Raw genomic sequence first — 23,852 nt, 5'->3', positions numbered from 1 at the left:
TGCATCCAGTCCTCGGCAGGGCACATGGTGGGTCCTTCATAAACCAATTTTTATTTTTATGTTTTTTTATGTTTTATTTTTGAGAGAGAAAGAGGCAGCGTGAGCAGGGGAGGGTCAGAGAGAGAGGGAGACACAGAATCTGAAGACAGGCTCTGAGCTAGCGGTCAGCACAGAGCCTGAAGCAGGGCTCGAACCCACGAACCGTGAGATGATGACCTGAGCCAAAGTCGGATGCTTTACTGACTGAGCCACCCAGGCGCCCCCTTCATAAACCAATTTCTGACTCTAGGATCCTCAACCACCTGGCTGGGGCTCCAGGCACCCTCCCCATCCTGCAAGTGACTGTCTGGGCCGGCCGGCCAATGCTATGGACTAAGACAAAAAGCTACCAGATTATTTAAATAGTCTACCAGGTGCATGGTCTTGGAGTCAGGCCGACCACATTCAAATCTCGGTGTTGCCCCTGACTGGCTAAGTGGAGAGAGCACTTAACTTCAGTGTTTCCCCATCTGCAAATTTGGAGGTTGGAACAGAATGGATCTAGAAGATAAGACTCTAGAGCAGGGTCGCCAGATTGAGCACATGAAAATACAGGATGCTTATTTAAATCTGAATTTCAGATAAACAGTGCATATCCATTGAGGATACCATCTCCTCACCATCCCCGCTCTGGTCCCTGCTGTATGAGCACAAGATGGTTCAGCGGGGAGAGCAGGGCTTTCCCAGGCAGACGAGAACGGGTTGGAATCTGGCTTCCCCTGCTAGCAGCCATCCACTTGGGAGAGCACTGCTCCTCCCTGAGAAGCCTCTGGTGTAAAGTGAGGACAGGACAGAGAACCAGCGGTGGCCACCGCGAAGACTGGGGATTTAGCAGGGGGCCCATCTCAGCAGTTGTGTGACCTTGGGCAGGTCACTTCAAAGAGACAAAGCAACAGCAGAACCTAGGCCAGCACGGGGCACATTTCAGCACTCGACTCCTGGCAGGAGGAGGCGGGGAGAAAGGGAGTCTGCAAAACTTTCACGGGACCTTGGCTTGGGGGCCCCCCAGCAGAGACGGAGTAGGGTAGGGTGACCCAGCAGGAGCTAACCCAGCAGGAGCACCCACTGGAAGCTTATCCAACCCAGAGAAGTCTAGCACACACTGGTCACAAACCAACCCACAAATAACTTTAATTTTTTTTTGGCGGGGGGGGGGAAACAGTGGCTGGGCCTTGAGGGCCCCTGCCCCCACCCCACGTTTATGATATAACCCATCACAGCTGGATTTAAAAAATACACAAAAAAATATAATATACATTATAAAACCTAGGTTGGGTTTGGAAGTGGCCTGAGCGATATGCAAATTGTGAGGACCTTCAGGAAGCTCGGGCGGGCGGTGTAAGGAAGGGAAGGGGCACAGTACTTCATATGAAACTCATGGATGCCCAGAGGCGGCTGGTAGACAGGCCAAGCTGGCGGAGGGGCCTGGGTGTTGGGAAGGGCCAGCAGGGGAAGGGTTAACCTTCGGTCCCAGAACTGATTCTGGGGGGCTGCTGTCCCAGGCCTGGGAGACTGAGATGGAGAAAAACATAAGGGAGTGCCGCCCACCGAGGGTTCACCAAACCCAAGTCTTGGGCTTTAGAAAATACCAAAGCCTTTCTGCTACCCTTTGTCCCCGGGACACCGGTCTGCCCAGAGGCTGGGACTCCCATCTTCCTACCTGACCCTCCAAGCTATTTTGGAGACTGCCCCCGGGGGGCCTTCTCCCATCAGGAAGCTGCCGACTTCAGGCAGCTGGACCTGGGCTCAGGCACTGGACCTGGGCCACGGCAGCTTGGGGGAGGTCAGCACAGGGACCTACAGAGGGCACCTAACAGGTGCCAAGTACCCGCTGCTCCTCTTTTCCTTTCTGGCCAGAAGCAGCTGCTCCCTGGGAGGGGGCTCCCAACCTGGCTGGCCCCAGCCCCCAGTACAGACCCTCTTTCCCACCCCCTCCAGGGAGGTAGTGTAAACCTGGGTTCTGGGGACAGGCAGCCCCGGGGGAGAATTCCAACTCTGCTCCCACCCTGCTCGGGTGGCTCAAGTTTAAGTCTCAGCACATCATGAGACACCGAGACCCACGACCCACGCTCGCCTCACACAGTCTGAGAATGGCACTGGGTACGCATGGGCCTAGCACCGGGCCTGGCACACAGCAGGTGCAAGAAAGCGTGGGGCCCTCTCTCTTCTCAACTTTAACCCCTACTCGACACTCTCCTTCCTGGGGCCTCTGCAGTCTGACTCCCTCGGTCTCCGTCCCACCCTCCCCTGCCGGCCACACGTGCCTGAGCCCAGAGGGGTCCTCCCATTCACCGGAGGCCGGGCAGAGCTGTGCGAAGTTCAGCATCACAGGTGGGCTGCCCCACCACTGAGCCCCCCTCTCCCCTCCCACAATTAAAGCGCAGAACAGTGGCAGGAGGCGTGTGTGCTGGGGGTGGGTGGGGAGGCCTCCTGGGTCCTGGGCCTGAGGCCTGGCAGGCGGGGAGTCCTCAATCCCAGACTTCCAGGGGGGGGGCCAGGCAGGTGTGTGGAACAGATGCTTGTCCTGGATCCTGGTGGGGTGGGGGGGCAGAGGGCAGCCTAGTCTTTGACGAGCTTGTAGACATGGTGCTGGGCCCCGTGCTCGCTGGTGGAGACTTCGAAGACGAAAGCAATGACAAGCAGGGTCTCCTGGGAGTCCCGGCTCGTGACCACCTGGGGGCCAGGCAGGAGGATTCAAGGGGTCAGGAGGCATAGGGCCCCAGGGCATAGGGGCCGAGGAGACCTCCCTTCTGGATAGCAGTCTCCTCGCCTGAGCGATGGGTCTGGCTACCCCCGCTTTGAGGCCCCTGTGTTCCCCCCCCCCCCTACAGTCCCCCGCCCCCCCCCCCCACCTGCAGGATGGTGAAGTTCTCCAGGACGCTGTTCATCATGTACTTCTCCGGCATGTGCTTCAGCTTGTGGATGAAGTTGATCATGTACTCGCACATGGGGGAGCGGTGGATGCGGTACACGAAACGCCCGTTCTCCAGCCTGGCGTACTCCGTCTGCGGGAGGCCAGCGGTGGGGGCGTCACCCAGCGCGTCTGCCCCCGGCCCCACCGTGCCGCCCCAGGCCCTCACTCACCTCCACCTTCTCCACCACTTGCTTGCCAAAGGAGCACACCTTGGTGGAGACGCTGATGGTCATGCTGTCGGCCGAGCTGTACTGGGAGCTGACCCCATAGAAGGCTCCCGGGCCCTCCTGGATGGTGCTGTTGAGGTCGGCCTAGATGGGGGGGAGGCAAGCGTGGTGTCCGGTTGGGGCGGAGGCCAGGCGGAGGCTTCCGGGCGGGCCACAGCGGCGTTTCCCCCAAGGACCCGTCCCCAGCGGTCTGCCCACAGGCCACAGGGAGAGAGGGCAGGGGTCAATGGGCGGGGGAGACCCAGGGGCACTGCACATCTGGGGGGAGGGAGTGGTCGGGAGCAGAGAGGGGGGCTCACCCAGAACTTGACAAGGAAGAAGGCATTAGGGGGCCCTTTCTCATAGAGTTCCTTCAGTCCCCCCTTCTTCTCTGGGAACTTGTCATAGATCTGACGCACGTCGACGGCCTCCAGAGGCGGGTCCGAAAAGGCAGGGTTCGTCTGGCCGATGTGCACAAATAGGTGTTTGCTGTACTGTGGGGAGGGCCCAGCACTGGGTCAGGGGGTACTCGAGTGTGCAGGCCTGAGAGCCGCACGGCACCGGGGCGCCCCGTGGCTTCCCTGCCCCGGGTCCTGAGCTGGGACCCCGGACCACGACTGCACTACCCCCCACCCCCACCCCCAGCCACATTACCGTGTCGGGGTCTCGCTGCACCTCCATGAAGGCAGAGTACTCGAGGAGCCGCAGCCGGGAGGAAGCGATGGTGCGGTCCTGCCACACGGGCACAGAGGCAGCAGCTGGGGGGAGCGGGGTCAGGGGCTCGTAACCTGGGAGGGCGAGACGGACCCTCATCTGCATGGCTGTGTGTGCATGGCTACACACAGAGCTGCCCCCGGCTGCACAGAGTGCTGTGCAAACTGGAAAATGGCATCCCTTTCGGGTAGGAACCCGGGTTGGATTTTGAGTCCCCTGCCACGGCTTCTTGCACAGTGTACGACCTGCACAACTGTTGGCAGTGGCCCAGGAGTACACATCAGTGGGAGTTTTATATCACTATTAATGTGTGTTCAAACAGAAAATATAGGCAAGTAATAAGGGGCTCAGAAGAGCATGTGACTCTTGATCTCGAGGTCATGGGTTTGAGCCCCACGTAGGATGTGGAGATAAATGAATACTTTTTTAAAAAAAAGGGGGGGTAGTAAAAACTACCCAGAACCCCAACACCTAGAGAGTGAAATTCTGTTAAGATTTTGGTGTATTTCCACACAAGAATTTTATAAACACACACTCATATACATGTAGTATTTTTGCTGGTACTAGTGTACTACTAGAACTCTGCTGTGTACTAGTAGCAGAGTTCTGGAAGCTACACTGTAGAAGGTAAGGGGCCTCTTCCCCACCTGCCCCAATCCCCTATAGACACCACCCCCTCCTCCCTCCCAGCGCAAACACATGCACAGCCCCGGCCCCACTCTCCTCAGCAGACGGGCAGGTGCCCAGGGGCGGAGGGGACTCTGCGGCAGTCTGGCGTGGGGCACTTACTGCTGAGCGTTGGCGGCAGGGGCGGCTGGATGGGGTAGGCTGGTTGTGCAAAGGGCTTGATGCTGCAGACAGGAGCACAGCCTGGTTAGAGGGTCACCCCTGAACCCCACCTTCCACCTGGTCCAGTCACTTGGAGTCTCATCTGGTCTCAATAGGGAGCCACCCGGCCTTTATGCAAAGGCCCAGAAATGCACACTGACAAGCTAACTCACCAGCTTTTTGTTTTCTCCACATTTTAGTGTTCACAAAATCCTGCTGCATCTGACAGCTGATGTGCACATTTAATGTAGCCCTTCGACCTCACCCTGAGAGCTGCTTGTTACACTGAGGGTGTGTCTGAGGCTGAAAGTCCTCTTAGAATTGAGGGAACCAAGCTCACTCGACTACCCAACATGCTGACCTGGGGACCAACCGGGAGAGCAAGTGAATGAGAAAGAACTGAAGGGCAGGCGACAGGCGGGGGAGGGGGTGGATGATGAGTGCACACACACAGGAATGAGCAGACAGATGCACTGCTCTCTTGCTGGCGCTCTCCAGCCTCTAGTTTTGCATTAAAACTTTGCTCCGCTGCTGCTGGAACCCGGATCAGAGGGGAAGTCCCACGTGGCCGCCAGGGACGAGGGTGTGGGAAGAATGTGCCACAATACTCACTCCTGAGAGGGTCCAGGCTGCTGTCCCAGGAGAGGGGGGCTGCTCCAGAACTGCAGAGATGGGACAAAACCCAGGGGCCCCTCAGCATCCACGACCCCCACCACGGCCCCGCCCCAAAGGCACGCCCTCACCTCAGCCCCAGCCCGGGAGGGCCCCCTGTACCCGGGAGGAAGTGGAGAAGACGGCCTGGGGCAGAGGGGAGGGAGGGCTGAACTTGTTCTGGAGGACACTGGCTGAGACGATCTGGGCGGATGACATGGATGCCATGCTCTGGAGGGCTTTGTCCTTGGAGACCTGGTCCTGGGAGGGGAGAGGCAGTGTGAGGCTGGGCCAGGCCAGAGACAGGGTTGGGGGTTGTCTCGGGGCCCCTCCCCGGCCCTCGGGGCTCAGCTATGGGTGCTCAGGGGAGTCCCAGCCCCGACCTGGGCCTGTCTCCTAAGTATGTACCACCCCTCTGAGCACAATCCTTGAGGGGAAATGATTTTATTTTGTTCTGTAACCCAGTGTATACCCAAACACTTCCCCTTATGCTGTGTGTCACGCACTCGTATTTTCTATTCTTTCACCAGCGGTTCTCAAAGTGTGGTCTGTGGACCAACAGCACCAGCATCACCTGGAAGCTTGTTAGAAATGCAAATTCTCAGGCCCCGGCCCAGACCCACTGAATCAGAGACTCTGAGGGTGAAGCCCGGAAGTCTGTCTTCGACCAGCCCTCCAGATGAGTCTGCTGCGTGCTGAAGTCTGAGAACCACTACAAGTGTTCGTTTCCAAAACATGCTGGGTGCAAACCTAGTAAGCTGGTGGCACAATTCATCATTTGAAAATCCTGTATTAGGTGCTCCCCCCCCCGATTCTACCCCACCCCCCGCCCTAGGGAGGGGCAGGCTACTTACCAGGTTCATGGCCTGTGAAAGAGAGGGAGGTGGATTAGAAGAGGCGCACATGAGGGCGATGCAGGGTGGGGACGTGTCTCCTCACCCTCTCACCTGCCTCTCGGGTCTGAGGAACCAAGGGGGCTCGGGGGCCACTGTGGACCCTCACCCCACCCCACTGCTACCCAGAACAAGAGCTTGCTAGCTGGGCGTGCCCTGGAGAGGACACGCTGGAGACCTAGAGGGTGGACCAAGCTGGTGCCCCTGGGGGCTGCCCAAGTCCTCTGGAACTGTGATATGGGCACGGGGCCTAGAGTGACAGGCTCAGCCTGTTGGGGGCTATGAAGCAGGGAGAAGCCTACAGGGGCCCAAAGCCCTATGCTCTGGGATCCTGGGCTGTAGGGCTGTCAGCACTGAGCGTCCAATGCAAGTAACAGCCATGCCCAGCACAACAGCTCTGCCAGCTGATGCCCCCCACCCCACCCGTCTCCCCCGCCCACCGAAGACCCCATGCAATTAACAAGCAGCAATCAGGAGGAAGGAGAAAAAGGAAAATGAAGAAGAGTGGTGGGCCTCAGTGGCCCCCAGATGGTCTCTCTCTCCCTCGTTGTAGGGCTGGCTGTCCCCCTGGGCTTCTGCCTAGTTTCCAGGGCTGTGGCCCTCTGCAGCCTGAAGAGGCCTTTAGACTTCATGCTGCTGCTGGTGTTTCTGAGACACCCTCCACCCATCCATACTCTTCAGCCACCTGTCGTCTGCCCTGGGCTGGGCTCAGAAAACAGCAGGGCCAGGCCAAGAGGCGGGGGACGCCCTACCTTCAGCTTGGACTGAATCTCTCGAGATTTCCGCCTGGCTAGAACCTGCAAGTGGCTAGAGACCTGTAGAAAGAGAAAGAAAAGAGAGAAAAAGAGCAGAAAGGGCAGAAGAAGAGGCAAGAACAGAGCTTCAGCCAGAAAGGAGGCACAGTGGGGCCAGAGGGCCGGCTGAGGCAGAGGCCTGAGCTGTGCAGAGATAGCGGTGGAGGCGCCGAGGAGGGACTGGAGGCCCTGGTCAGGCGCCCAACATACCTTGATGCCAACCTGGTATTCCCGCACCTTCTTCCGAGCTAGAACCTGTATGTGGCTGGACACCTAGGGGCCGCCCCGCGCCCCGCCAGAGAGGAAAACACAGAGAGTGAGGAGGCACGGCAGGGACAGCTGTGGGCAAGGAGCATCCCAGCCCTGTCTCTGGGACCAAATGGAAGTTGGGGGGGCTATGGGGCCTTTGTGAGCAGACAGGGCCCCTGGGGCCCTGAGCCCTGCCAGTTCTTTGCTCTCTTCTTGGCCCTGTTTTGATTAAGAGCCTATGGTAGCCTCCAGGACCACCATGTACAGTTGTATAGGTTGTTCACTGCACAAGAGGACCTAAATCAGCAAGGATTCGGGGCGCCTGGGTGGCTCAGTCAGTTAAGTGTCCGACTTCGGCTCAGGCCATGATCTCACAGTTGTAGGTTCAAGCCCCACATCAGGCCAGATGTGTGCTGACAGCTTGGAGCCTGGAGCCTGCTTCTGATTCTGTCTCCCTCTCCTTTGCCCCTCCCCCATTCATGCTCTCTCTCTCTCTCTCTCTCTCTCTCTCTCTCAAAAAATAAATTTAAAAAATTTTTTAAAACTTTTAAAATAAATGAATAATCAATCGATCAATCAATCAATCAGCAAGGACTAAAATGCAGCCCAAGATCTGTTGCTCAAGTTATGTGCCCTGGAGCAGGGCTGCCTCTAACCCAGTATCTTTTCCAAAACAGGGTGACTTTTTCTCTCTGATATCCTCAGAGGAGACACTTTTTCTCTTTCTTTTTTTTTAAATGTTTATTTGTTTTTGAGGGAGAGTGGAAGACAGCAGGGGAGGGGCAGGGAGAGAGGGAGACAGAGGATCCAAAGCAGCTCTGCACTGTCAGCACAGAGCCCTATTGATGTAGGGCTTGAACTCACGAACTGTGAGATCATGACCTGAGTCAAAGTCAGATGCTTAACTGACTGAGCCCCTCAGGTGCCCCTCTCTCTCTCTTTTTAAAATAGATGTATGTATATATGTATACATACATATGTATTTGTGTACGTATATGTGTGTATGTATGTATATGTGTGTGTATGTATGTATGTATGTATGTATATATATATATATGTATGTAAGTAATCTCAACACTCAGTGTGGGGCTTGAACTCATGACCTGACTGAGATTAAGTCACATGCTCTACCGACTGAACCAGCCAGGTGCCCTGAGACTTGTTTCTGACTGGCATCACCAATGGCCGTAATGCTCCTCCTGGCCATCAGATTATACATCGAGGCCACATCCTCTATGAGAGATCTCCCCTGTACCCCCGCCGAAGTCCCGTGTCAACCCCAACAGCTTGCCAGCCTCGAGAACCAGCCTGACCCCGCTCCTGCCCCGCTCATTCAGCTTCCTCCCCCAGCACGCCTTCCTTCTCCTTGGACAAATATGTCTGTACACAGTAGGTGCCCTTAATAGCATCTCTTCTCCAGCGTATTTCCAAGGGTCTGCCCCTAAGCCTGAGAGAACCTAAATGTCACTGCTTCCCCACAAAACACAAGGGGACACATGGATCCTTCCAGGTGGCTTCACGCAGGCCTTAGCAGCAATGGCTGCCGGCTTTCTCTGCAAGTTGTTTTCATCCCCCCAAAGAAACGGTTTCTATTTCTTTTTAATCATATACCGCAAGTTACTATGTCAGTGATGCCAGGCCGCCCCCTGCTACTGGGTTAGGACCCAGGCTGGGTGCTCCTCATACTGTCTCACTGGGCACAGGAACCAGACACGTGTCTGGCAAGATTACCGATCACTTCATATCACGACAATGAAAATAAGTGATGTTTACCGGACACCGCGATTATTGCTCTCAGCCTTTTACACGCCCCTCCTCTGACCTTCACAACGACGCTGAGAAGTCAGTATTCGCATTATCCCTCGAGTTACAGACGATGAAACCAAAGCACAGAGAGATGAAGCAGCTTATCTGAGGTCACACAGCGGGGGCTAGCACTGGGATTTGAACCAGGGTGGCCTGACTCCAGAGCCCACTGGCTCCACCACTGAGCTATGGTGCCAGGCTTCTTTGGACCCTCAGCATAGAGGACACTGCCAAACGGTCAACTCGGTGACAGCTGAGAGTCACATGGAACTTGATCCTAATATGATAGTCAGCCGTTTTTTCAACGGGGAGGCATTGTACTTACTATTAATTGCCGTATGTATCTGTAAAAACCCTAAAACTGCATTTTTTAACCAAAAGTAAAATAAAAACCACCAAAGAAAACCCCCTGCCTGTCATCTCGTTGCTCTCTGCAACACAGAAAGACGTGCTTTGTCCTCAAAACCATAGGCTGGCTTGTCTGTCTTATCTATCTGTCCATCCATACATCTATTTTGTTAACATTTTTTTAATTTTATTTTAAAGTCCATTTACTGGGGCGCCTGGGTGGCTCAGTCGGTTAAGCGTCCGACTTTGGCTCAGGTCAAAATGATCTCACAGTTTGTGAGTTCAAGCCCTACATCGGGTTCTGTGCTGACAGCTCAGAGCCTGGAGCCTGCTTCGGATTCTGTGTCTCCCTCTCTCTCTGACCCTCCCCTGCTCACACTGCCTCTCTCTCTTTCAGAAATAAATAAAACATTTTAAAAACTTATAAAAAAAATAAATAAATACAATAAAGTCTATTTATCTTGTGTGCGCACGTGCAGAGAGAGGGGGAGAGAGAATTCCAAGCCGGCTCAGCGTAGAGCCTGACACGGAGCTCGAACCCATGACCTCAGCCAAAATCAAGGGTCATGTGCTCAACTGACTGGGCCACCCAGGCAACCTAAATTTTATTTTTTTCACGTAATCTCCATGCCCAACGTGGGGCTCCAACTCATAACTCTGAGACCAAGAGTCGCACGTTCTTCCAACTGAGCCGGCCAGGCGTTCCAGGATGGATCCTCTTTTAAGGAGATATTAGACATCAGAGGTCTAAGAAAGAATAAAAGTAGAGGACCGCCATCCCTGCAACACGGCCGAATTTTTAAATTCCGAGCTTGCCACCGGCCGGCCTGTAACATGGCATTGCACGCCAGCCTTCTTGGGCCACCCGGCCAGGAGCAGGTATAATGTTCCTCTGAATCGAGAGCCTCTGCTACCCTCCCGACATCTCAGGTCAAAGCGACTAAGCTTAAAGGCCCCTTGACCCCTTCCCGCTCTGACAAACACATTCCTATAAACATTCCTTTCACGTGAAGCAGGAGACGGTGCCCTTCTCCTGTGTCTGAGATAACTTTCTGTTTAGTCTCTTTTTTTTTTTAAATTCAGTAAGCTCTACACCCTACATGGGACCTAAAGTCGTGACCTGAGATCAAGAGTCACAAGCTCCTGGGGCGCCCAAGTGGCTCAGGCGGTTAAACGTCCGACTTCAGATCAGGTCATGATCTCGTGGTTCACGGGCTCGAGTCCTGCATCCAGCTCTCTGCTGTCAGCACAAAGTCCGCTTGGGATCCTCGGTCCCCTCTCTCTCCGCCCTTCCTCTGCTTGTGCGCTCTCGCGCTCTCTCTCTCACTCTCTCTCTCTCTCTCAAAAATGAATGAGTGACACGCTCCTCCAAATGAGCCAGTCAGGAGCCCTGACTTTCCGCTTATAAAGACAGAATAGCAATAGCAGCAGCAATTCCTCCACAGCACCCACTCTGTTCTAAGTGTCTTCACATATTCGCTAATTTAATGGGAGTGGAACAGAGCCTGAGAGGCAAAGCACCCCTTCCCTGCAGGTAGTGGTGAGGGTATCTGAACCTGGGGCCATGGTTAGTCAGCGCCTCTGATAGAACAGGGACCTTATCTGTCTGGTTCCCTGCTGTATCCCTAATGCCTAGAACATAGTAGTAGCTCACTAATTCGCTGAATGAGTAAATGTGGTACAGTATGAACTGGCCCAGGGAGAGTGGTTACTAAATCCCTGAATGGGGCGCCTGGCTGGCTCAGTTGGTTAAGTGTCCAACTTCTGCTCCGGTCACGGTCTCAAAGTTCATGAGTTCAAGTCCCGTGTCAGGCTCTGTGCCGACAGCTCAGACCCTGGAGCCTGCTTCTGGTTCTGTGTCTCCCTCTCTCTCTGCCCCCTCCCCACTCATGCTCTGTCTCTCTCTCTCAAAAATAAACATTAAAAAAAAATTAAGAGAGGGAGGTTCCTGCTCCCACACTGAGGGGGTGGACTCAGAGCCTTCCTTTGAGACAAAGGGATGGGACAGGTCGGCTCTGTCACAAGCACATGGGGATCTGAGGAGGTGGGTGCGAGGTCCAAACCCCACCAGCCAGGGAGGTGAGCAGAGGCGCTTCCAGATCCCCCGCCCCCACTGTCCCTGCGCCCAGCCTGCCTCTCTCCCCGTGCCCCACACCCCCCCCACCCCAACCAGCTCCCTTTCAGGGCTCCTGTCGGCACACGGCTGCCCTCCCTGGCCCGGGCGCCACCCAATCATCTCTCCATGCTGCCACCACTACCCTCACCATCGCCATTATCCAGGCCACCATCACCGCGGCTCGAGGTCCCTGCCTCTGCCTGGCCCTCCCAGATCCACCGCCCCAGCTGCTCCAGGGCCAACATTCCTTGACAGCTGCCACCTGCCACTCCCTGTTCTAGTCCCTTCCTTGGACCCAGCTGCCTGGAGGGGAAACCTGTCCCTCAGGCCTCCAGCCAACCTCACACCATTCTCAGCTCTCCCCACCCCTCTCTCCACCCACCATGCTGCTGACTGATGGCTCTTTCCCACCCAGTGGGTTGCGTTCCGGATCCACCCGCTACCAGCCACGTGACCTTGAGGAAGTTACTTAACTTCCCCATGTCTCAGTTTTCTCATCTGTGAAATGGAGAGAATTACTATACCTACCTCATAAGGTTACTGTGAGGAATAAATACATTAATATAGAATAAGCCCTGTATGGGTTCACAATTATTACATGTGTATCCAGCTTCCTCAGCCTAGAGGAATCCTTTCCCCTTTTTATACCTGGCTAAATCCCAAATTCCTTCTTAAAAATGCAGCTTGGGTGATACCTCCTCCAGAAAGCCTGGTGGCCCCTCCACCCCACCCCTGCCCGGTCCAGGTCAGACCATTGTCGGACCGCACACGCTCTTCTGTTGGCCACGCTGCCCTGCTCCGCACTAGTCTGTCACCGCAGCCGTCTGTGCCGCTGACTGCCCAGTGAGCCACTCAGGGCAGCAACTTTGCACTGCAGCGGCTGCCCCGCAGGCTTCTCAAGGGTCACTCAGGCGGGGTAGTGGCGGCCGGCCAGAGAGGACAGTGCCCCTTTCTCTAGGACAGCGGGAAGAGCGGCCTGGGGAGTGCGTGTACACAGAGGGGATGTGGCAGTCCCGCCTCCCTACCTGTTTTCTCGTCCGCGTCTTCCCCGTCCTCAATTTAATGTAGCGTGCAATCAACTCATTTCGACCTGGATCAGGGCGAGAGAAAAATGAAGAGGGGCCAAGACCCTCCCTTCCCCGCCCCAAGCTGGGAACCCCACAGGCCTCCCCCTTCCCCCCCACTGACACTGCTCTCTGCTCCCTCCCCGACCCTCTTCATTCCGACTGACCCCAAGGGGCACCCCAAGTGCACAAGCCGGGCACAAGCCGGCCAGATGAAGGGTCGGGGAGTCCCAGGTGCTCCCTTGCTGCCCGGGACCCAGGGGGCTGCTCCCGGGGGGCTGCTCGCTCCGGGCCCTGTGGCCAGGGGGCAGCAGAGTGGGAGGAGGGAAAGTGGGGCAGGGGCAGGCCGCCTGACAGCCGGGCCGCTCTCTCCTAGCTCACTCCTAGCCCTGGCGCTTCCATCCTCCTGGTGACAGTCACCAGTGTTCACGTGTGAGGCCTGCCATAGGTGGCCTGCGTCCCCATGGGCGTCTGACCGAGCTCTGGATGGGCTCCGGTCCTAGCGGTCCTTGCCATGAGGACGGACCCCAGACAAGTCCCTTCCCTTCGCTGGTGAAACAGGCAGGAAGGACCCGGTGGTCTCCACCACACCTTCCGCACTGACAGCCTGTGTCAAGATGTCACCGAGCACATAGCTGTGTCCTTGAGCCTGTCACCCCCATGTCACGGGTCACCAGTGCCTCTCCTGCCTTGCTGAGATGCTGGTGGATGCTTGGCCAATACCTTTTATGCCCCAAATCCAGGCTCCCTGGCCCCCAACCCCATCAACTCCCCAGAAGGGCCACATTCTCCAAATTCCTCTTCCATGACAGAACTGGCCCCACCGCCCCTCCCTTCCTGCCTGCCCCTCTCCACCCCACTCCCTCCGCCCTGTCTAAAAATACCCCGTGGGGCTGCCCCAGCCGTCTGGGAGGTGGCAGCAGGGACAGGCAGCCCCCGCCCCGCGAGTGGGCTTGGGGCTAGGGTGAGCATGGCACAGAGGGTGGGGACAAGGGACTCGGCAGCCCTTAGCCCCCGGGCCAGCTGTCTCCTTCCCGGCCCCCGCCAAGGCCACGGATGCCAGGAGGGGAGGCTAAGGGCTTGCCCCACTCAGGGGCAAGGGAGGCTCTCAGGGAGGGTTGGAGGGAGCTGGCGGGGAGCCAGGCCCAGAAGGGTTGAGTTATCCTACAAATGCAGCTCTGGGAGAGCCCTCTCAGGGCTGGACAAGAGGGGACACTCCTTTCTGGAGGCGAGGGATGGGCAAGGTGGCAGAGAGTGGGCCCAGAGAGCAGGAGAGACCTGGGAGGCGGGTGGATGATTAAAGGTGCCCCCCGCTCCCCCCCCCTCCGGTCTATCCAACTTCCTAGCCCAGGCCCTTGTTGCCACGCGGCCAGTTCCCATCTCGCACCCAGGAACTGGAGGGAACTGGCCAGTAGGACACCCCAGGTCTCGCCCTGGGGCCTCCCCACACCGTCTGTGGGGAGGGACCTTGTCCCGGGCCTAGCCTGGAGCACATTGGACTGACCCAGTTTCCTGTGTCCACTGAGTCACCCTGAAACCCGCAGGCCAGCAGGGGGAGGGGAGGAGGAGCCGACAGGGTGGGTGGGTGTCAAGGTGTGGGCCTCGCTCAGGCCTGGCTTGTTTATGAGGAGGATCCAGACACACAGGCTCACACGCCCAGACTCGCCCGTGGCGGGCCTGCGGCCTCACAGGCCTTCGCCAAACCGGTCGGGTGAGGGGGCAGAGAGCAGAGGGAGGGGCCGGGAGGGCCGGGCCACCTCTCCAGCGTCGTCCTGTCCAGTGTCCCCCGTGCCTTCCCACACGCACCGTACATCTTGCCCTCGTCCGACAGGATGATCTTGCGGCGGCCGCAGGGCGGGTAGATGGCCAGGGCCTCCTGGAAGCTCTGCTCGATGTCGGGGCTCCACACGCCCTCCGCGTCGTTGTCCAGCCCCTTGTCCAGGCCCTCAGGCCCATCCTCCCGGGCCTCCCCGGGGCTGCTGCTGGCATTCCAGCTGTTGGACGCTATTGTGCTGGTTGCTCTGGGCTCTGGGCCTGAGCCCGCTGGGCGGCCGGAGCCTGTGGGGCAGACACACAGGGGTTAGGGCCAGGCTTCTCCCAGGTCACAGCAATCTCCCGCCGCCCAGGGGGCAGGCGCCATGGGGCAGGGCGGGGGTGGGGGGAGCCAGGGGTTAGGCGCTGTGTGACCTTGAAGGAGCTACATCACCTCTCTGAGCGGTGGTCCTATAAGACAGTCCTATAAGGCAGGAAAAGGTCTCCTTGAGGTTGTGAGGGAAATGAGATCATGACAAAGTACCAACCCCCAGGGCCTGACTCATATCACTCAGACGCAGTACTGGTGGTGATCGATGGATAATAATGGCTGATATCTACATGGCACTTTTGTGGGGAAGAAACACAGTCACATTCATTCAAGCCTCAACACTAAGGCAGGGAGGGCAAGGACTGGTGCCCATTATTCACATGAGAGACTGAGGCTCCCAAGGTCATGCAGCTGCCAAGGGCATTGTGATGAGCAAAGAGAGGAGACACAGGAGCGGGGCCTGCCATGTCTGCAGCTCTCAGAGGGGCTGCTCGCCTCTGACTCTGCCTGCTCCTCCTCGGGTCTTGAGCATCCCCAACCAGGGACCCCCCCTCTTCAATCTTCCCCACCCCGCCCCCACCCCACACCAGTGGAACCCTGCTGAAGACCCACTGTGTGGGATGAGGAGGGTCCCAGACCCAGGAAGGGTGTGGTTTCGACTTCCCTAAAAGATAACTCACAAGGAACCTAAACATGGGGGCAGGGACTGTCCCGGGCTTTGTGAGGAGGGAGGGAGGCTGGCTGGCGAGGGAACAGCTGAGAAGGTGCCTGGCCAACAGCCTTGCTCAACCCCACCGGCTCCTCCATCCCACTTCCTGTTCCTGCACCTCCCAGCCCCACAGCAGCCCATAAACCACCCACACGCCTGCCCCTGCCCTGGCCCACATCGCAGATGGGCCAGGGCTCTGTAAACTCTGAGCTCCCCGCACACGCCAGGCTGGGTTATTAACTTAGACCACACCCGGCAGTCCCCCCCCCCCCCCCCCCCCCCCCCCCCCCCCCCCCCCCCCCCCCCCCCCCCCCCCCCCCCCCCCCCCCCCCCAGCATGCACGGCTCCAAGGCTCATCCCCAGCCCCCTTCAGCCTCAGGCTCTGCATGGCCACATCTATCAGGGTCCTGGGAGCCTTGGAGCCCAAGACGGCTACATTCAAGGCTTTTGCTCTGGGCTGCGAGGAAAGCGAGGGGCATGTAGGGTAGGGTAAAGATGTGGGAGATGCCTCCGAGGTCTGGGAAGGGAATTCTTTCCCCTCAGACAAGAATTCCAGATCCTGCCAAATGGGTAGGGGGTCCTCTCTGTGGGGCCACCTGTTTAGGGAGGCTTGAAGAGGGTCACCAGTGGCAAGAGATGGGGAGGGCCTAGGAGGCCTGAATGTCAGAAGGATAGAGAAGTAAGACTACTACTGAGGTGCGTGAGGGCTCCATCAGTTCAGCGTCCGACTTCGGCTCAGGTCATGATCTCATGATCCGTGAGTTCGAGCCCCAGGTCGGGCTCTGTGCTGACAGCTCAGAGCCGGGAGCCTGCTTTGGATTCTGTGTCTCCCTTTCGCTCTCTCTGCTGCTTTTCCGGCTTGTGCTCTGTCTCTCTCTCTCTCAAAAATAAATAAACATTAAAATTTACCAAAAAAGGCTACTAATGACAGCACCTACTGTATGGAGGCACCATTCTGGGACTTTATACACATTGAATCATTTAATCCTCAAAATAACCTATGGGGTAGAGGCACCTGAGTGGCTGAGTTCATTAAGCGTCCAACTTCGGCTCAGGTCATGATCTCACAATCCGTGAGTCTGAGCCCCAATGTCGGGCTCTGTGCTGACAGCTCAGAGCCTGGAGCCTGCTTCAGATTCTGTGTCTTCCTCTCTCTCTGTCCCTCCCCTGCTCACACTCTGTCTCTCTCTCTCTCTCAAAAATAAATAAAGATTTAAAAATTAAAAATAAAATAACCTATGGGGTAGAGACTATTTCTAGTCCCACTTTACAGATGAGGAAACCAAAGAACAGAGAGGTTAAGCAACTTGGCAGACACACAGCTAGTATGTGCTAGAGCTGGGTTCTGAGCGCGGGCCATCTGGCTTCAGTCCCTCAACCGAGGGGATGAAGCTGAGAAACCTCGCCACCTTGCACGAGAAAGGAGGCCCAGCTGTCCTGGCCAACCGCCCTGAGCCCACCCAGAGGGGTCCAGACCAGCCCCCACCCCACCCCCAGCCCAAGTAGCTGGGGCACCTTCAAGGACGCCCACATTGCTGCAGCCCTTTCTGTGAGGCCTCCAAGACCACGAGGAATAGCTCTCCCACACCAGAGGGGCGGCCAGGGAGACAGGAAGGAAGCCATGCTCCTGACCAGTGAGAGGGCCACACTCCTCTACTCCCAGCCTGTCTCTCCCCACCGGAAGCTATGCCCCCCGTCCCCTCCTTAACTCCTGAAGCCGCGTTCTTGGTTCTTGGAATAAAAATGTGAGAGGGCAGAGACTCTGGGGACCCAGTGACTCCCATACTGAGGTTGTTGAGATGCAGGGCCTCCTCCCAGATCCAACACTGCCACAGGCTATCAGAGGGGAGGCAGAAGAGGGGCTACAGGGCCCTAAGACCCCTCCTGACAGACTCCTCAACCCATTTCCCCCCAAGTCCTTTCCTGAGGCCTCCCGCAGAGCAGCAGGGGCCCAGCGCATGGGGGGCCCTGGCAGCCCCAGACTTTTCACAGCAACTTTCCTGCCTCCCCCAAGTCTCTGCCCGCCTCCCCTCTTCCAGGCGGTGGCCCCCCCCTTCTCAGGGTGATGTCAGCCCCGCCCCGCCCCCCGCAGGAGCACTGTGGCCAAATATGGCGAACACAGCAGTGCTTGGGAGCTGGGACAGACTGGGGGGGCGGGGCGGCGGCCCCTGGCTGGGACCGCTGGCAGCTGGTGAGGGGGAGGGGAGCCCAGGGGGCGGCTGCAAGGACGAGTCAAGGAGCCGGTGGGACCCCCGTCCCTCCCGCTGGCTCACAGGCACAGGGGAGGCTCACTTTCTAGGAACACTCCTGGGGGCGCAGGCGGCAACACAGGGGCCCACAGGTGACCCCTACCCCACACGGCCGGGCACGGGAGCACACGGGTGCAGGTGTGCTGCGTGGCCGCCTGCACTGACATGCAAATAAGAATTTCTGTACCCCCAGGCTGGGGCACACCCGTGGGCCATGGCGAGCGGCAGCCGTGCTGGGCAGGGGGCAGAGCTGGGGTCTTCCCCGAGTTACTGCTGGGGGATGTGGACCGAGCCTCAGACCCTCACCCCACTGGGCACCCAGCTCCGGGGCTGGCTGCTCTTGGTACGGCTGCAGGCTGGAGTCCAGCATGTGGGGCTCTGGCACAGGGCAGGGAGGAAGGGAGCCGAAGGGAGCCAGTGCAGGGAGGAAGGGAGACGGTGCAGGGTGAAGGGAGATGGGTGCCCTGGGGTGAGAGGCGGTCCAGGGCAGGGTCTCATCCCCCCAGCTGCTTGTGGGGGCTCACCCAGCTGCCCGGGCCACCAGGAGGGGTGGGAGACAGTGAGGAGGACACGCGGGGCAAGGGGGTGGAGCCTGGGAAGAGTCTGGGGGTGGGGTAAAGCAGAGGGAGCCAGACCCCCGACAGACAGACAAGAAAGCAGGCAAGGGAGACAGGAGAGTCCCAGAGAATAAGAGACAGAAGCCCCACAAAAGCTTGGAGGGAGACCCAGAGAAGGAGAGATCCAGAGAGAGGCAGGCCGACAGGCCAGGGAGGGTGCCAGAGAGAGAGAGAGAGCTGGACCCAGAGACAGTGACCAAAAGACCAAGACAGGCAGAAACCAAGATCCAAGGAGACGGAGACGGACGCGCAGCGCCGAGGGGGCTGCAAGGGGCAGGAAGGGGCAGTATCAATAAACTCAGACACCGTGGGGCAGCGGGGGACAGGAGGGAGCCGCAGCAGGAAGACCCAGAGCTCGGGACAGACCTGGAAGGCAGGGTGGCGGGGAAGCCACAACAGGGCCATGCCCGTGGCATCCCACTCCTGTCCCACTTGCTCCGTCACTCTCAGAGACCACCTCCTAGCTCCCCTGCCCTCCCTGCAGTGGCCCATTACTGCCAAAGGCCGAGGTCCGCTCTGCCTCAGTCTGACCAGCTGCTCTTGCTTCCATTCTTTCAGGGCCCTCAGCCTTCCGAGGTCAGAGGTGCCTCTGGGCGGTGGCAGGGATGGGAGCTAGGCGGCTGGGTGAGCAGGCTTCGGGGCCCTGGGGGAGATAAGGGGCACCCTGCTGCCCACTCCCCACCCTGGGGCCAGACTGCTGGAATAACCGGCTGGACAGCTCCCAGGACGGACAGGAGGCCAGAGGCGGACAGGAGGCCAGAGGCGGGCAGCCCTAGGCCCCCACCCCCACGGGGCCAGCGGCCTCCAAACCAGCCAGCCCCACACCTCCCTTTCAAGGGAGGAGAGGAGAGAGCTCCCCCAGAACTCCGCCCTGACTGGGGATTCAGACAAGGCCAGTCGAGGCAAGTGGGCATTGTCCCCACGTCCCCTTGCCCCCCTCCCTTCCACAACAGCCCCCCACTGGGAGGACAAACTAGCTCAGGGACCTGACTGGGTCTAGGGGCCCGCTGCTGTCCACTCCCGAAGGGACCACGGGCCTATCACTTGGGAGTCGGAACACTGTTGCAAGGGCAGCGAGAGTAGTGAAACCAGCACTGGCATCCCCAACCTCCCACCCCCAAACCTGGGCCGGGCTGACCCCCACCAGGGGGTTGAGGATGGGGAGGGCAGTCACAGAGGGTTAAGGGAGCCTCCCCGCCCCCTCTGCCTTTCCCTTCTTCCTTCTCACCCGCCCCCACAGCGGGGCCAGCTGTTCTCCAGCTGCCAGAAGGTCCCACCCTAGAAGTAGCCGGGCTCCGGCTGGGACCGCAGAGGGGGCAGGAGGGGGGATGGTGTCTGCCTCCCCCACCTCCAGCACGGGGACCCCTGAGGGACCCGGCCAAGTGGCCACACCCTGCCAGCCTGGGGAGGGAGTACCCTCCTCCCTGGAGCAGGGTAGAGATTTTTACAGGAGGAAGCAATTTGCAGAGCCCACTAGGAGGGAGGTGGGGAGAACTCCTCCCCTCTCTCCAGCTTATTAATGTGCTTCCAATTTGGGAACCAGGACTCTCTGCACCCACCCCCTACGCTTCCTGGGTAGCAGAGGGGGCAGGCAGCCCCCCAGGCTTCCTCCTCCAAAGGTGCATCCTTACTGTCCCCGCACCGCCCCCCCAACCCATGTAGGAGAGCGGGAGGTAAAGTCTCAGCGCCCTCAAACCTCCGCAGAGAAGGGACCCAGTGCCCATTCCTCCCTTCGCCCCTACTCTGAGACTCTGTCCTGTCTCTTTTTTTTTAAACTGAGTAATCTCTACGCCCAATGTGGGACTTGAACCCATAACCCCGAGATCAAGAGTTGCCGTCTCCACTGACTGAGCCAGCCAGGCATCCCTGGCTCCTCATCTTGTCCCACTGCATCGAAAACAGGTATCCAGCGGGGCGGGGGGGGGGGGGGGCGTGCGCAGGGAGGCAGCCAATGAGTAGTTTGGGCAAGTGGGTTTCCCAGTGCTCCACCTGGTACCCTGTGTCACATCAAGACATGCACCGCACTGCCACCAGTCCCTCGGTCAACCCCCCCACCATGAGAGTCACAGTGTCCTCTATAAACACACACAGGCTTCCTCTTAGCCCTCCTCCCTCACACACACACTTGTCCCTCGGCCGGCCATCGTCCGGCACAGTCACTGTTACCTGCGTCTCCAGCCTTTGTTTCTTTTTAAACTTTCTACGTGGTCACCCATACAGAACACCACATTCACCACCTTAACCATCTTTAGGCACACCAGTCAGTGGCATTTGTGGACTTTCCTTCCTTGTTTTTTGTTTTAAAATTTTTTATGTCTTTATTTTATTTTGAGAGACAGAGACAGAGAGCCAGCGGGGGAGGGGCAGAGAGAGAGGGAGACTCTGAATCTGAAACAGGCTCCAGGCTCTGAGCTGTTAGCACAGAGCCTGACGTGGGGCTCGAACCCATGGACTGTGAGATCATGATCTGAACCCAAGACACCCAGGCGCCTCTCCTTCTTTGTTTTTAACGGCTAGTTTTTTCATGCTCCTCCACGTGGCCGCTCCCCCCCACTCCCCCGAATCGGGGTCCCAGGCCTGCAAATTTGTCACACGTGGTCTCCGGAGCGTGCCTGGCACAGCCCTGACGGTTGTCACCCACACTGTCCCATGGTCCCCAGCAATCTCAGAGAGTGCCGGATCACAGAGGCCGCCCCAGTCACGCCCCGTCCCATGTGGCACTGCCCAGGCAGGGTCTGGAGCTCGGGTTCACCTACACCCCTACTTTCCACTCCGCGTAGCACAACGGCCGCTCGGCACCGTGGCAGGATGGCCTCTACTCACACACACCGCGCGCGTCCTGTCCTCGTTTTTTCTCCTAGTGGCACACATACTGGCACACACATCCCATCAGAGTTCCTACAAACCTGAGGCTCCCTCACATGCTGTTCACACCCACACACACGTAGTCACACCACTGCACCGCACGTCACACCGAATGTGGTGCGCGCGCGCATGCTACATCAAACAATCGCAGTGTCCCGATGCATTCTGGGCATCAGGACCCCATCCGGTGTCAGACACTGGCTCCCACCGTTGGGTCTTCCATAAAACGCGTCCCCGGTGATGACCACTCACACAGAGACCGAGTGCGTGTCTCTCCTTCACACGCACGCTGAGCGTGTCGTTCATGGTGGCTCCCACGTACACACCGTATCAGTCACGCACGCGAGTGTTACAGAGTCACAGGCAATGTCACAGCTTCCCTCGCGTACAAGTCCGGCCTCACAGGCAGTCACGCAAAATGGTTTTAGCCGGTTCCCTCACGGGCGCACCCCCCGCACACTTGGTGTCACCCACACAGAGTGTCCCACTCAGCCTCCCTCTCTCACACACGTCCAGCGTCACACACGGTTGCGCTCTCATTTCCCTCAATCACTTCCTGTCCTTTCGGGCCTGGCACGGAGCACAGGAAGCAATCAGCACTCTAGGAAACCTCAAGGGCTGAGGCTTTAGGGAGACCAGAGGCACGGCGGGCCTCTCTGGCCTCCAGCCTCCTGTGGGACCCTTCGAGGACAGGGTCCTTCCCCGTCTCGGGGCCTCCTCTGAGGGGCAGCACCTCTCCTGCAGACAAGCCCAGGCTGGCACAACACCAGCAGAGAGGTGAGGCTAGGGCAAGGCCTTGAGGACAGGCCTGAATGTGATCTGTTGACCTCTGAGCAGAGAAGCTTCCACCACAGTCCCAGGGCTGCGCCACCGGTCCATGGAGACCTGGTTCCTCAAGGCCACCCCTCGGGCCCCCCAGCTTCTGCAGCCCCCACATGGGAGGTGGAGACTGCCACCTCCTAGCTCCCTCCATACAAAGCTGCAGTGTCAAGGGCCCACATGGCTCCCCGGCTCCTTGGGGTCTGACGCCCCAGATCCCTTTCCCTCTCCTCACGGTGGCGGGAGCCCTCAGCTCCTCATCCCTTCCTAAGTGAAGAGGTAGGGGGCACTGATAGCTTCCGCTCCCTTCCAGCTTCTGCTCCACGCCCCTAGGGGGGCGGTCTGGGAGTCAGGCTGAGGGGCAGGCCATCCAAGCGACCTCTCAACACTATTCGCCCCCACTGGCCTTCCCAGACCCCAGGGTCTCTTCAGAGGACAAGTTCCCTCAGCTCCGCCTGGCTTCCTTGTCCCTTGCCCCTTGCTGCCCGCAACCCCTTCAGCCACACTCGCCTGGTTCACAGACTTCTCAGTCACCTTCTTCCTTTGGCCCCTGGGTCACCCACTCACCTCTCCAGAACTCACCAGGTTCAAGATCCATAATGGAAGGAGAAGGCAGGCCAGCTGACTAGACGACTGAGACTTTGGAAGGTGCTCAGAGATAAGGGACCTGAGAAGTCATTTGTTCTGAGCGGGGAAACTGAGGCCCAAGATGACACAGGTTGTTAAAGGCCCAGATGGGACAGATCTCCAGTTCCTTAACCTCCTCTTTTGAGATATCTCTGCTCATTTTAATATTCCCTCAACTGGCAGAATGCACAGGGTGTACAAACCTGAGGGTGAGGGTGGGAGCACAGACCAGGTGCAGAGAGAGAAACACACACACACACACACACACACACACACACACACACACACACACAGCTCTGTCCTGCCAATCACTGACCATCCCACTGAGCCAATCCCCAGTCCAAATGCACTAATTAGCATTAATTAATGTTCCCTCCCTTAGGGGGGTGGGGGAAGACTCATGACGTTGGGAATCCAATTGGCTCTTAGCCTCTCCCTGAAGAGGGGACATCCAAGGCCCCTGAAGTCACCCTCCCCTAACAGCCTATTCCTAGAAGATACACCACAGGGTGATCCAGAAGATGAGTGACACCCTCCTTGGGGGGGGGGGGGAGGCAGGGAGCAGGTCTTGGAAAAGGAGCTACAAGAATCTGGAAGGGAGGAGAACATGATTCTCCCAGATCTCCAACTTCGGGGGGACTTTGGATATCCTCCTTGCCCCAGGCTGCCCCCGACATGCTAACCAGGGAGGTGTCCTTGCCCCCCCCCCCCCGCACTGGGGTGGAACATGCACACAAGGAACCAGGCCACAAGAGATGGGATAGGACAGAGCCGCCCTGGGCCCCAGCCCCTAGAGCTGTGTCCAGTCCCTACCCCCATCCCCTGCTTTCGCGGACTACAAGTCCAGGCCTGAGCTGGTTCTGCCTCTACCTGGAGAGAGAAAAGCACAGAGGGAGGTGCCCCCCCTGAGAAGCCCTCCCTCAAGGCCTCATTCCCTCTTGTCCGATAAGAATCTTTGAGCCCGGGATCAGGGCCTCGCTCCCAAAAAGGTGACGGAGTGGGGTCTCAATGACACTTCCCCAGGGCCTGGCTAGCTGAAAACCAAATGCAGACAGGCACTCCTGGCCTTTCCTCCCCAGGCAGGAGTAAAGGGCATGACAGACAATGGTGGTGGGGACAAGCCTCCTTCAAACCCTCTAAAGTCTAAACAAGGGCTCTGAGGAAGTAAATAAGGCCCCAAAACCTGCCCCCTTTGGAGCCAGGCACTTAGAGCCCTGGTCTGGGACTCCGAACCTCCTCCACCCACGGCGGCAGAACTGGA

General features: G+C 58.2%; 1 protein-coding gene across 2 annotated transcripts; it reads right to left on the bottom strand.

The window, feature by feature from the left end:
* Window positions 1-1,164: 1,164 nt before the first annotated feature.
* On the bottom strand, window positions 1,165-22,778 carry TEAD3 (TEA domain transcription factor 3). Of its 2 annotated transcripts, none has more exons than XM_039235315.1 (13): window positions 22,547-22,778; window positions 14,429-14,680; window positions 12,584-12,648; window positions 7,250-7,312; window positions 6,207-6,218; window positions 5,476-5,613; window positions 5,314-5,363; window positions 4,663-4,724; window positions 3,814-3,947; window positions 3,480-3,653; window positions 3,124-3,264; window positions 2,892-3,044; window positions 1,165-2,712 (listed from the first exon to the last, which is right to left on the bottom strand). In XM_039235315.1, exons 1-13 carry the CDS (start codon window positions 22,560-22,562, stop codon window positions 2,599-2,601), a joined length of 1,374 nt encoding a protein of 457 aa, XP_039091246.1. In that variant the 5' UTR covers window positions 22,563-22,778; the 3' UTR covers window positions 1,165-2,598. The 2 variants fall into 2 exon arrangements, with proteins under 2 accessions (XP_039091246.1, XP_039091247.1); XM_039235316.1 differs by having other exon boundaries at window positions 3,814-3,917; window positions 22,547-22,777.
* Between the last annotated feature and the right edge of the window lie 1,074 nt (window positions 22,779-23,852).

This window comes from Hyaena hyaena, unplaced genomic scaffold (assembly GCF_003009895.1).
Source record: "Hyaena hyaena isolate Hyena2069 unplaced genomic scaffold, ASM300989v1 scaffold_96, whole genome shotgun sequence".
NCBI classification, from domain to species: Eukaryota; Metazoa; Chordata; class Mammalia; order Carnivora; family Hyaenidae; genus Hyaena; species Hyaena hyaena.
Note: the sequence above shows the minus strand (reverse complement) of the source record. Positions and strands in the feature narration are given on the sequence as shown.

Excerpts from the sequence above, each read along its gene's own strand:
- TEAD3 (XM_039235315.1), bottom strand. Across the intron at positions 4,725-5,313 it reads CAGCCTGGACCCTCTCAGGA|CATCAAGCCCTTTGCACAAC; the intron begins GTGAGTATTGTG and ends TCCTGTCTGCAG. Across the intron at positions 2,713-2,891 it reads AGAACTTCACCATCCTGCAG|GTGGTCACGAGCCGGGACTC; the intron begins GTGGGGGGGGGG and ends CCTGGCCCCCAG.